The 14,570-nt window shown below is 39.9% G+C and overlaps 1 protein-coding gene across 2 annotated transcripts in view; it reads right to left on the bottom strand.

The window, feature by feature from the left end:
* Window positions 1-14,570, bottom strand: part of LOC133260431 (uncharacterized) — a 149,830-nt gene that overhangs the window by 84,167 nt on the left and 51,093 nt on the right. For both annotated transcript variants that reach the window (XM_061438767.1, XM_061438766.1), the window contains exons 5-7: window positions 5,036-5,199; window positions 3,621-3,707; window positions 234-366 (exon numbers count right to left, since the gene is read on the bottom strand). In XM_061438767.1, the coding sequence (XP_061294751.1) occupies window positions 234-366; window positions 3,621-3,707; window positions 5,036-5,199 (384 nt within the window). The remainder of the gene's footprint in view (window positions 1-233; window positions 367-3,620; window positions 3,708-5,035; window positions 5,200-14,570) is intronic.

The following is a 14,570-nucleotide window of genomic DNA, read 5'->3' as shown; positions in this document are numbered from 1 at the left end:
GACCTTCCTACAGGCTTAACTGTTGACAAGAGCATATTCCTGAATGCCAGTACATGAAACAACTAAAAAATATTTAGATGCAGCTGTCATTCCTGCAGAGGCAATTTGTGAGAAGTAAGCAGTTTCTTAATCATTCACTTATTTATTTACTCAACACGTGTTGAGCTTCCTTGTCCTTCAACATTTAGACAAGCAAAGTGTTATTCGTGCTACCTGGAGTGGATCTGCCCTACCTGGAAGGATGGGCCACCCCTTGTTCAAAACAGGAAATTCTCGACAGACTTCCCCATCCTCTTGATCTCGTGCCAACCATCGTTGAACAGGTATGTGAAACTGTCTTCCAGCATTCAGGTCCCACAATTTTATCTATAACAGAAATAGCATGACTTCTAAAGAACATAATACATTATCAAAGAGTCAAATACAATTTTGTGTCCAAGCCTGACACTGGAGAAGGTTTTCAACTTTCTTTTAGTAAAAGCTGTTGAACAGTTGACAAGAAAAGTGCTAATTTCTTCTGTTGCTATCTCAAGTACAATGGCATTTCTTTTCTCTAATTTGAAATTTTTCAATTTCTAATTTCTCTATATTGAAATGCCAAACATGCCAATTTCCTCCTAAATTTTCTAAGCGTCATCCATATTTTCCTATTTGGAAAGATAATTACAATTTTAAAAAATCTATTACTTCCTTGTTCCAACCTCTTAGTAATGACTTTTTTTTTAATTTTAAAGTTTTTTAAAGTTTAATTTTAAAGATTTTCTAAAACACTAGCATGAGCTTAGATTTCATGCACTACAGATTCAGACCGAAATAGTTCCTTCTTTGGGTTCCTAGCAATTACAGATATTCAAAGTATCATTCTTTATTTGGGTACCTATTATGCCATGTTAGGGCTTCCCTGGTGGCTCAGATGGTAAAGACTCTGCCTGCAATACAAGAGACCCAGGTTGAGCCCCTGGGTCAGGAAGATCCCCTAGAGAAGGGAATGACTACTCATGCCAGTATTCTTGCCTGGAAAATTCCATGGACAGAGGAGCCTGGCAAGCTACAGTCCATGAGGTAGTAAACAGTCAGACACAAATGAGAGACTAACACTTTCTATACCATATTTTAGAGAAGGCAATGGCACACCACTCCAGTACTCTTGCCTGGCAAATCCCATGGACAGAGGAGCCTAGTAGGTTGCAGTCCATGTGGTCGCTAGGAGTCGGACACGCCTGAGCGACATCACTTTCACTTTTATGCATTGGAGAAGGAAATGGCAACCCACTCCAGTGTTCTTGCCTGGAGAATCCCAGGGACAGGGGAGCATCATGGGCTGCCATCTATGGGGTCTCACAGAGTCGGACACGACTGAAGTGACTTAGCAGCAACAGCAGCATACCATATTTTATCTAATCTATTCATCTTGGACTTAAACAAAGATGTTAATAAATTCTGGTAGGATCAGATGAATGCCCCAAATCATTGAAAAGTAGAAATATGTTTTCTGATTCTAAAATCTAGCCTTTGATAAGTACGGTACTATTATTCTTTTAAAAGCCTCAATGAGCTCTTATTTTATCTGTTAAATTAATCTTACCATCTTTAAAATGCCTTAAATCAGAGATTTTCAACTTTAATGTGCTGAGAAAATCACGTTGTAATAAAGGTAGATTGTTGATTCCTAAACCTACTGTCTCCGTGGGCCCTGGTAAACCCCAGAAACCTGCATTCATAAAATCCCATCACACTTTGAGCAAGGCTCCCCAAAAACAGAATCCATTCCTTCTGCCACCACTATTTGGTCAGGTTTTTAATTAACAGTCCAAGGAAGACCATTTGAGAAATACAAAATCAATTACAATTTGAAATGCTTTATTTTGTAACCTTCCTTAAATAAACTGTAAGAAACAAGATGGAAGTTCAGAAAAGCAACGTGATTATTTTATGGGCTGTGGACATGTATCATTATTGCTATAAGGGCTATGTATTTTCATTCAAATCCCTTCAAGTTATAGGCACAAGTTAGCTTACTTAAAAATTCAAATTTCAAACTTCTAAACCATACTATAAAAATTCAACAGAAAATCCTCTAACCTATTATCTAACATCTTGATTTGCTAGTTATGTAAGGGTGTTATATACTCAGGATAAGACCTTGGATCAAGAACATCTCCTCGTCACTGGTGCTAAAGGACGGGTGAGGTAAACCTCAGGCAAACATGTGGCCTTGCAATGAGAGAGGAATCGCCCTAGACAGAAAGACACTAAAAACTTTCAGCCTGACGCTTTTGTTTTTCGTTGGCAATATTAAATAACTTTCTCAGATCACCTAACCACTGTCTAAGCATCCCAGCTTCATAATCCACATAATATTGCTTATTGGTTATTAACCAAATGAGTTAGTGATCACTTTCATAAATTAGTTTAGCTCACTAGGAGAGAAAAATAAAAGATAGTAGTATTATTATCATATATAACCATTTACATATTAATGTGAATACCATACTTCAAAAGCTCTAAATAGCATAAAAGAGACAAGTATCTTATATAGAAGCCAGGCAGTAATCCTGAATTTTGAAATCTGACTTCTACACTCTGTGTTTTCATAAAGTAAATTTCATTTTTGCATTGTTCTTCAGGATCTTTTGTGTCTTTAATGTAAAAGAATGGCATTATTAATAAATATATACTTATGCTAATGAAATAAAAGATATTTACTCATCTTCCATGAATTTTTCATTAACTTTCTCATATATTATAAAACTGTAGAAGAAGTTTGCCAAGAATATCAGGGGTTTGGCTGGGTGTTCTTTGCCTCTTGAGAACTTGCTTAAAGATTATTTATTCTCAAATGACAAAAGATGTAGATACAACATATATAAAAATGGATGACAAGTTGTGTGACTTCCAGTGTTAAAGAGGTGCATTTCTGCAGTCACTGGAATAAGTAAAATTTTTAATTCTGAACAATGTAGAAAATTTAAGCCTTATTTTGCTCCTGAAAGTATTCAGGGAACATTATGTCAATTAGCATGAGTAGACTAAATTAGAGGGGTGGCATTCCAGTCTAGTAGATTATTATCTCACCAAGGGAAATGAACTATTTTTACAACTCTTCTGAAGCAGATAACATCCACCAAGTCATGTTTCCATCACTATTACAACCAGATGGTGCTAGTGGTAAAGAACCCACCCGCCAATGCAGGAGATGTAAGAGATGTGGGTTCAATCCCGGGTGGGGAAGATCCCCTGGAGGAGGGCATGGCAACCTGCTCCAGCATTCTTGCCTGGAAAACACCCTGGACAAAGGAGTCTGGCAGGCTACAGACCACAGGGTCGCAGAGTTGGACATGACAGAGGCGACTTAGTGCACAACCGTATCAAGAAGCAATGTGAGTTTTTACAGAGTCCCAAGTGTTTTCTTTGCAAAGAGGTGAGAGGACTGTTTGGTTGAGGTGCTTCTCTCAATTAATTAGACGTTAAATTATTCATGGCACATGATACTGCTCCCTTGAGGAATACACCAACTAAAAAGCCCAGATTTGACTTCATCAGCTCACAGTACAAAGCCTGATTCCCAAGCAGGATTTACAAGGATCTGGCAAAGGATGGAAGTGTGGGTACCTCTTTACCTCTTTACAGTGCCAGGAAGGGGAAAGCCCAGAGTTGGTGTGACCAACACGAATCTTAAAGAGCATCCCAATGTCTCCAACTGTGATCTGTAAAGGAACCACAAGAATTTCTTTCTACATAATTTCATAAAATCCATTTTTAAAACCTTATATTACAATATTATATACTGATAGAATAATCAATCAATAAGATCTTAGAATTATAAAAATTTACACACCTAACAACAGACTGCCAAAATATATGAAGCAAAAATGGACAGAACTGAATGAAGAAATAGTCTACAAAAATTGTCAGAGACAATTTGAATAACTCCCTTCTTTGAATAACTATAGAACAACTAAACAGAAGATCAGTAAGAAAACAGAGGACTTGAACAATATTATACACCAACCAGATCTAACAGACAGAAGGTTCCCCTCCAACAAGCAAGAATACAGAGTTCTCCTGTGGCTGATTCATACTGATGTTTGGTAGAATCAATGCAATACTGTAAAGCAATTCTTCTTCAATTAAAAATAAGTAATTAAAAAAATAGTAACATAGAGTTTTCTCAAATGCACATAGAATATTCTCCAATATAGATTATATGTTATGTCACAAAGTAGGCTTTGACAATTGAGTACCTTTTTTAACTATAATGTAATGAAACTAGAAATAAATACAAGAAAGAAAACTGGAAAATCCCCACATGTGTGTAAATTAAACTACATACTCCAGCAATGAATGAGTCAAAGAAATTCCAAGGGAAATTTAAAAATATTTTGAGATGGATGAAAATAACATACAAAAAACATAGTGGAGGGGACATCCCTGGAGGTTTAGTGGTTAAGAATCTGCCTTTCAATACAGGAAACGTGGGTTTGATTCCGGTGCCGGAACTAAGATGCCATGTGCTGCTTGGCAACTAAGCCCACATGCCAAAACTACTGAGCCCACATGAGCGCTGAAACGAAAACAATTCCACTGCTGTCTCCCCTGCTTCATCTTTGCTACCTCTGTTTCTCCCTATATCTTGATCTCAGTGGGTCTAGCCAAGACCTAATCACTTGATAACAACTTCTATGCTTTCCTTTATTTGATCATTTTTCCCTTGTGACCTTGACTTTTAGGCTTATCTGTTAAATCCTCACACAGAAAGGCACAGCCCTTGCTCCTGACGGCCATGAGTATAGAAACAACAAATGCTGGTCATCCAGTATTTCTCCCTATTTTCTCTTACCATATCGTAGTTTTACTTACGTGCAATCCACTGGAGCAAAAAAATTGCCACAAATTACTTTTGACTGAGCTTCTGCAAGACACGTGTTATTATGAAAAGAGGCACCCAATTCGACAGACTGCATTCATTCCAAAGTATTAATACCTACTAGATGCATCCCTATGTTATCAGGTTTTACTCAGTTTTGCTACTCACAGTAAATGTGTCTTCATGGCCATCCTGAAATCGGGCTCCATCCGTTCCATAAAGATATATGGGGGCTGAACTTCTACGTTGTCCATACAATATAATATAAATCTGTGAGCTGGTCCCGGCATTTGGCAAGTCACTGGTGATTATGGAAACTTTCCAGTTACCACCTATACATGCACAAACAACACAGAGACTTACAACAATTTATATAACGGAAGACTAGGAAGGGCAGGTCACCATGAAGCTGAAAGAGTTCAAGATGGACATAACTTACTTTTTCCATCTCCTCCAGAAAAGTGCTATCACACAGGATTTAGAGCTGATTTTTTAAATACTCAGTAAAATGATTGCCTCCTATGGTGTAACTGGGAGAATATTTCCTAGAAGATCTTTAATAAGGTTGTCATGGTTGATCATGTCTGGACTCCAAGAGTCACTATTTAAGTTCTCCTAAGTTCCCAGAAGATGGTGATTGCAGCCATGAAATTAAAAGATGCTTAGTCCTTGGAAGGAAAGTTATGACCAACCTAGATAACATATTTAAAAGCAGAGACATTACTTTGCCAACAAAGGTCCGTCTAGTCAAGGCTATGGTTTTTCCAGCAGTCATGTATGGATCTGAGAGTTGGATGGTGAAGAAAGTTGAGTGCTGAAGAATTGATGCTTTTGAACTGTGGTGTTGAAGAAGACTCTTGAGAGTCCCTTGGACTGCAAGAAGATCCAACCAGTCCATTCTAAAGGAGATCAATCCTGGGTGTTCATTGGAAGGACTGATGTTGAAGCTGAAACTCCAATACTTTGGCCACCTCATACAAAGAGTTGACTCATTGGAAAAGACCCTAATGCTGGGAAGGATTGGGGGCAGGAGGAGAAGGGGACGACAGAGATGAGATGGCTGGATGGCATCACCAACTCGATGGACATAGGTTTGGGTAGACTCCGGGAGTTGGTGATGGACAGGGAGGCCTGGTGTGCTGCGATTCACGGGGTCACAGAGAGTCAGACATGACTGAGTAACTGAACTGAACTGAACTGAAGTTTCCAGAATTTTAACAAAACATCTCCAATAGTCTTAGCTCTGACGTATGATATATACACTCATAATTATATCTTTTAAGATCTTTTGAGTTCAGATGTTTATTTTCCAAAATTAAAATTATGTAATAATTTACATAAACATAAAAATTGGAATCAGATAATTTAAAGGAATTTCAAGTCACCTGATACAATGTCTTCACTTATTAAGTATTCCTAATTAAAGTAACTGGGAGAAGGCAATGGCACCCCCAGTCCAGTACTCTTGCCTGGAAAATCCCATGGATGGAGGAGCCTGGTAGGCAGCAGTCCATGGGGTCGCTAAGAGTCGGACACAACTGAGCAACTTCACTTTCACTTTTCACTTTCCTGCATTGGAGAAGGAAATGGCAACCCACTCCAGTGTTCTTGCCTGGAGAATCCCAGGGACGGGGGAGCCTGGTGGGCTGCCGTCTATGGGGTCCCACAGAGTCGGACACAACTGAAGTGACTTAGCAGCAGCAGCAGCAGCAATTAAAGTAACTAAGTTCCACAGATGTTAAGTAAATTTTGTACCACCCAGCAACAAATAAAAACAGTGCTAGACTATACACAGTTCCTGGTGAACATAACTGAGATAAACTAAATATATTTAAAGTAGTATGATATTCAGTCTAATTTTGCCAGGTTTCCTTGGAGTAAACATCAAGAATTGATTAACAAGAAAACTAAAGTAATAAAAAATCAGGGAAACACACTCAACCTTATATCAAAAAAGAGAAAATGAAGCAGTAAGATTCAGAACTGTGAACTTTAGTAATATTATACTCTAGAGTGTGAATTACTCTCACCCATATTTGAACCAAAGTATATTTCCTATCTTGATCATTCAAATAACAATCAAATTTAGATTTAAATTTTACTTATCTGGTACAATAAATATATGTTAAATGAATGTCTATTTTTTAAAATCTACTTTAAAACAAGAAATTCTACTTAAGTTTTCCAACAGTAAAAAGGCATGTTAAGCTACCAAATCACCTTGGTAGACAATCAGTTAGTAAATAAAAATGCTGTTTTAAAGAACTGAAAGATGGACAGGCTGTCTTTAACAATGGCAGAAGCAACTAAATTGTAATTACAAACCACAGAGCTGGGAAAACCCTAGCTGTTTTCTGTAGAGTAACTGTGTGTTAGCGCTTGTTTGAATAAAATGAAAGAAAGCTCTTCAGCTTTTGCTGCCTTAGAAATGCAGCAAAGAGTTCCAGGAGATCAATACTCGCTAAATGTACAAGGACCAAATCAATAGGGAAAGAAATTGCCTTTTCCAACAACTACGATGTGAAAAGATGAAAGGTATAGGAACAGAAATAAAACTGAAAATAATGAAATATGAAGTCTGTTTACCATATGTTTTTGCACCTCTTTAAATCACTAAAACCTTAACCTTGGAAGGGAGTGTTGTAAAAACCATAGTAGAATCTAAAGATCATGAACTGGATTCATCTTTTAGTTTATAACTTCAATCAATCAACACCCTACAAGTCACTGAGTACTACTGGACCTCCAGGGTCAGAGGGAGGAGTAGATGGAAATCATAGAAAGACGTCTCGGTCCTCTTCTAGTCTATAATCTAGATGAAGCAGGAAGGCCAACACACCAAAGAGGAAAAAATACCAGAGCAGAACATTCTTAAGGTAGGATGTTGATGAAGTGAGGTAATGTTACAGAAAAGCTAGCAAAATAAAAATGTTTTAATTAAAAAAAAATAACTGGCTCCAAAAATCAACAGAAATTAAACAAAGATGGTATAAAACCTTGTGCTATAATCTTTGTAAAACAGAACCCAAGAGAAGAGTGAGACATGATTTCAGGAATTTATAGGCAGCTAACCTGGCTTGCTCAGCAACATTATGGGAGGAAGAAGGTGAGTAGATAAAATTCTAAAAACCTTAATCTTCATATCCTTGTTGTTACTGTTGTTGTTAAGTCACTCAGTTGTTTTCAACTCTGTTACCCCAAGGACTATAGCCCACCAGGCTACAAGGGATTTCCTGTCCATGGGATTTCCCAGGCAAGAATACTGGAGTGGGCTGCCATTTCCTTCTCGAGGGATCTTCCTGACACAGAGATCAAACCCACGTCTCCTGCTTTGGCAGAAAGATTCTTTACCACTGAGCCACCAAGGAAGCCCATTCATACCCTATTAGGCCCTAGATTGAAACAGCAGGTTGAAAGGAGAGCAGATGGGCTGGATAGAAACGGGATGCAGAGAACAGACAAATGGACAAATAGTTTGACAAAAGATTCAAATTACCAAAACATACACAAAATAACTAGAAATTTTCAAAAGCCCTTTATCTTTTAAAAAATAATAATTAAAATTGGTAGTTAAGTCATTTTAACAAAGAACTACAGGCCCCAGATGGTGAATTTTCTACCAAAACTTTAAGAAACAAATAATGCCAATCCTACACAAATCCTTTGGAACAGCTCCCAACTCAGCATGTGAGATGAGCATTACTCTTGATACCAAAACCAGACTAAGGTACAATTAGAAAACTACAGAGCAATAACCCTCATGAACATAATTGAAATATTCTCAACAAAAATATTTGGAAGTGAAATTAACCACATACTTCAGGTTGATCTCAAAAATGCAAAGATTTTTAACATTTAAAAATTAATCAGTGTAATTCATTGGGCTTCCCAGGGACCGCAGTGGTTAAGAACCTGCCTGCCAATGCAGGAGATGCAGAAGACGTGGGTTCCATCCCTGGGTGAGGAAGATCCCCTGGAGGAAGAAATGGCAACTCACTCCAGTATTCTTGCCTGGAGAATCCCATGGACAGAGGAGCCTGGAGGGCTGCAGTCCATGGGGTTGAGAAGAGTCGGATATGACTGAGCGACTAAGCACACATCAAGCCCGTGTTTGGTTTCACAGAACTTTGGACCCAAGGGAGATCACAGCCAGTGTCTCACCCATACCTGACTTACATGCTATAAAAGATGGGCTTCCACACTTTTTGAGATGCCTGGTTCCAAATAGGAAAAGGAGTACGTCAAGGTTGTATATTGTCACCCTGCTTATTTAACTTATATGCAGAGTACATCATGAGAAACGCTGGGCTGGAAGAAGCACAAGCTGAAATCAAGATTGCCAGGAGAAATATCAATAACCTCAGATATGCAGATGACACCACCCTTATGGCAGAAAGTGAAGAGGAACTAAAAAACCTCTTGATGAAAGTGAAAGAGAATGAAAAAGTTGGCTTAAACCTCAACATTCAGAAAACTAAGATCATGGCATCTGGTCCTATCACTTCATGGGAAATAGATGGGGGAACAGTAGAAACAGTGGAAGACTTTATTTTTGGGGGCTCCAAAATCACTGCAGATGGTGATTGCAGCCATGAAATCAAAGACGCTTACTCCTTGGAAGGAAAGTTATGACCAACCTAGTAAGCATATTCAAAAGCAGAGACATTACTTTGCCAACAAAGGTCCGTCTAGTCAAGGCTATGGTTTTTCCAGCAGTCATGTATGGATCTGAGAGTTGGACTGTGAAGAAAGCTGAGCACCGAAGAATTGATGCTTTTGAACTATGGTGTTGGAGAAGACTCCTGAGAGTCCCTTGGACTGCAAGGAGATCCAACCAGTCCATTCTAAAGGAGATCAGCCCTGGGTGGTCTTTGGAAGGACTGATGCTAAAGCTGAAACTCCAATACTTTGGCCATCTCATGGGAAGAGATGACTCATTGGAAAAGACTCTGATGCTGGGAGGGATTGGGGGCAGGAGGAGAAGGGGACGATAGAGGATGAGATGGCTGGATGGCATCACTGACTCAATGGACATGAGTTTGGGTAGACTCCGGGAGTTGGTAATGGACAGGGAGGCCCGGAATGCTGCAACTCATGGGATCGCAAAGAGTCAGACACGACTGAGCTACTGAACTGAACTGATATGATATTATATGACAAAGGATATTTTGGACTTAAAGTTGATGCTGGAATGATTAAGACTTTGGGGAATGCTGGGATGTGATAAATACATTTCGCATGAATTTTCTAGGACAGGAAAACTATTGTGAGTTAAGTCCCCAGAAAGCCATGTTCAAGCTCTCACTCCTGAGCCCTGTGCATGTGACCTTACGTGGGGACACTATTGCTGTGGATGTGATTAGCTAAGGTAAAGTCACACTTGAGTGGCGCTGGTGTCCTTTAAAAAGAGAAGAGACAGAGACAGAAGGAAGACTGTCAACAGAGACTGGAAATATGCAGCTGCAAGCCAAAGAATTCAGACTTGTAGCAACAAGGCAGAATAAATTCCATTTTTTTCTTTTCTTAAATTGGTGGGTGCTGGCCAAAAATAAACCACTAACGAGCTCAGCCGCAAAGTGTCTGACTCTTTGCGACCCCATGGACTATAATCCACCAGGCTCTTCTGTCCATGGGATTTCCCAGGCAAGAATACCAGAGTGTGTTGCCATGCCCTCCTCCAGGGGATCTTCCCAACCCAAGTATCGAACCTGCATCTCCTGCGTTGGCAGGTGGGTTTTTTATCTGCTGAGCCATCATCGGGGAAACCATGAATACCTGGGATGAAACCACTGGCCATTGTATTCCAAGCAAGGCAAAAAAAAAAAAGTGTTGCATTGCAGCTACCACTGTTTGAAGACTGATTGTGTGAAATCAAAAGTGGTCGTAAAATAAATAACTTCTGAGTAGCAGGAAACATAGAACTAATGGAAGAGAACTGCTTCTCTAATCCTGCCAGAGAAGCCTTTCTTTTCGCTTTCCACCCCGAAGTAGCAAAATGCCAACGCTGAGAGTCCAAGACAATGATGGACGGCTTTACAGATGGGCTGTTGTGTTTGCTTCTCTGTGGCACTCCTCTGCACAAGGCCTCTAAGCACCAAGCTGACTGGACTCACACATCTTGTCCTGGCTTCTATCTACACCAAGGAGCATAAAGTACCTAGCAGTGCTTGAAAACTCCCAGCAAGGCATTCAGGGCTTTGGTCTCCAGCTGGTTGAGCAATATTTGAAGAAGACAGAAACAAGAGGAGATACAATAACAGCAATTTTGAAAGAGAACGGAGTTGGAAAATTTTGCAGTATGTGCTTTTAAGACTTATTATGAGGCTACAGTAATCAAGATGGTGTATTTTGGCATACAAATAGACACACCGATCAATGAAATAAAATAGAGAGAACAGAAATACTCCCACACACATATGGCTGAATGATTTTTAACAAAAGTCTAGCCTTTTCAATTGAGAGCATTTCAATGGGAAAAGAATAGTCTTTTCAACAAAGGGTGATGGAATAATTGTACATCCACCTGAAATAAAATGAGCCTTGGCCCTTACCTACGATCATATACAAAAAATAACCTCAAATGAGTCAAATACATCCAAGCTAAGCACTATAACTATAAAACTCCTACAAGAATACATAGAAAGTCCTGTTATTGAGCTAGGCAGAGATTTCTTAGATGGGACTTGAAAGATATAAACCTTATATCTTACAAAAGATGTAAAAATAGAATTTTATTGTATTTTAAACTTTTGCTAATTGAAAGTCTCATCAATAAGAAAATTAAAAAGCAAGGTATGTACAGATGTGAGAGTTGGACCATAAGGAAGGCTGAGGACTGAAGAACTGATACTTTCAAACTGTGGTGCTAGAGAAGACTCTTAAGGGTCCCTTGGACTGCAAGGAGATCAAACAGTCAATTCCAAAGGAAATCAATCCTGAATATTTATTGGAAGGACCAACCCCACGTCCAAGGAGTGGTGGCTGCGCAGGCACAGGAGGGCCTAGAGGTGCTATCCCACGTTGAAGGTCAGGAAGGGCGGCGGTGAGGAGATACCCCTTGTCCAAGGTAAGGAGCAGCGGCTGCGCTTTGCTGGAGCAGCCATGAAGAAATACCCCACGTCCAAGGTAAGAGAAACCCAAGTAAGATGGTAGGTGTTGCAAGAGGGAATCAGAGGGCAGTCACACTAAAACCATACTCACAGAATACTAGTCAATCTAATCATACCAGGACCACAGCCTTGTCTAACTCAATGAAATTAAGCCATGCCCGTGGGGCAACCCAAGACGGGTGGGTCATGGTGGAGAGATCTGACAGAACATGGTCCACTGGAGAAGGGAATGGCAAACCGCTTCAGTATTCTTGCCTTGAGAACCCCATGAACAGTATGAAAAGGCAAAATGATAGGATACTGAAAGAGGAACTCCCCAGGTCAGTAGGTGCCCAATATGCTACTGGAGATCAGTGGAGAAATAACTCCAGAAAGAATGAAAGGATGGAGCCAAAGCAAAAAGAATACCCAGCTGTGGGTGTGACTGGTGATAGAAGCAAGGTCCGATGCTGTAAAGAGCAATATTGCATAGGAACCTGGAATGTCAGGTCCATGAATCAAGGCAAATTACTACTACTAAGTCACTTCAGTCGTGTCCGACTCTGTGTGACCCCATAGACAGCAGCCCACCAGGCTCCCCCGTCCCTGGGATTCTCCAGGCAAGAACACTGGAGTGAGTTGCCATTTCCTTCTCCAATGCAGGAAAGTGAAAAGTGAAAGTGATGTCGCTCAGAGTCATGTGCGACTCCTAGCGACTGCATGGACTACAGCACACCAGGCTCCTTCGTCCATGGGATTTTCCAGGCAAGAGTACTGGAGTGGGGTGCCACTGCCTTCTCCGTCAAGGCAAATTGGAAGTGGTCAAACAGGAGATGGCAAGAGTGAATGTCGACATTCTAGGAATCAGCAAACTCAAATGGACTGGAATGGGTGAATTTAACTCAGATGACCATTATATCTACTACTGCGGGCAGGAATCCCTCAGAAGGAATGGAGTGGCCATCATGGTCAACAAAAGAGTCCAAAATGCAGTACTTGGATGCAATCTCAAAAACGACAGAATGATCTCTGTTCGTTTCCAAGGCAAACCATTCAATATCACAGTAATCCAAGTCTATGACCCAACCAGTAATGCTGAAGAAGCTGAAGTTGAAAGGTTCTATGAAGACCTACAAGATCTTTTAGAACTAACACCCAAAAAAGATGTCCTTTTCATTATAGGGGGCTGGAATGCAAAAGTAGGAAGTGAAGAAACAACTGGAGTAACAGGCAAATTTGGCCTTGGAATACGGAATGAAGCAGAGCAAAGACTAATAGAGTTTTGCCAAGAAAATGCACTGGTCATAGCAAACACCCTCTTTCAACAACACAAGAGAAGACTCTACACATGGACATCACCAGATGGTCAACACTGAAATCAGATTGATTATGTTCTTTGCAGCCAAAGATGGAGAAGCTCTATACAGTCAACAAAAACAAGACCGGGAGCTGACTGTGGCTCAGATCATGAACTCCTTATTACAAAATTCAGACTTAAATTGAAGAAAGTAGGGAAAATCACTAGACCACTCAGGTATGACCTAAATCAAATCCCTTATGATTATACAGTGGAAGTGAGAAATAGATTTAAGGGCCTAGATCTGATAGATAGAGTGCCTGATGAACTATGGAATGAGGTTCATGACATTGTACAAGAGACAGGGATCAAGAACATCCCCATGGAAAAGAATGCAAAAAAGCAAAATGGCTGTCTGGGGAGGCCTTACAAATAGCTGTGAAAAGAAGAGAAGTGAAAAGCAAAGGAGAAAAGGAAAGATATAAGCATCTGAATGCAGAGTTCCAAAGAATAGCAAGAAGAGAAAAAAAGCATTCTTCAGCAATCAATGCAAAGAAATAGAGGAAAACAACAGAATGGGAAAGACTAGAGATCTCTTCAAGAAAATTAGAGATACCAAGGGAACATTTCATGCAAAGATGGGCTCGATAAAGGACAGAAATGGTATGGACCTAACAGAAACAGAAAATATTAAGAAGAGGTGGCAAGAATATACAGAAGAATTATACAAAAAAATCTTCATGACCCAGATAATCACGATGGTGTGATCACTCACCTAGTGCCAGACATCCTGGAATGTGAAGTCAAGTGGGCCTTAGAAAGCATCACTATGAACAAAGCTAGTGGAGGTGATGGAATTCCAGTTGAGCTCTTTCAAATCCTGAAAGATGATGCTGTGAAAGTGCTGCACTCAATATGCCAGCAAATTTGGAAAACTCAGCAGTGGCCCCAGGACTGGAAAAGGTCAGTTTTCATTCCAATCCCAAAGAAAGGCAATGCCAAAGAATGCTCAAACTACTGCACAATTGCACTCATCTCACATGCTAGTAAAGTAATGCTCAAAATTCTCCAAGCCATGGGGCTGGTGCACTGGGACGACCCAGAGGGATGGTATGGGGAGGGAGGAGGGAGGAGGGTTCAGGATGGGGAACACATGTATACCTGTGGTGGATTCATTTTGATATTTGGCAAAACTAATACAATTATGTAAAGTTTAAAAATAAAATTAAATTAAAAATTAAAAAAAAAAATCTTGTCTCCAGCAACTCAAAAAAAAAAAAAAATTCTCCAAGCCAGGCTTCAGCAATACGTGACCCGT

Source organism: Bos javanicus, chromosome 14 (assembly GCF_032452875.1).
Source record: "Bos javanicus breed banteng chromosome 14, ARS-OSU_banteng_1.0, whole genome shotgun sequence".
Lineage (NCBI taxonomy): Eukaryota > Metazoa > Chordata > Mammalia > Artiodactyla > Bovidae > Bos > Bos javanicus.
The sequence above is the reverse complement of the archived record's forward strand: the minus strand, read 5'-3'. Positions and strand labels throughout refer to the sequence as shown.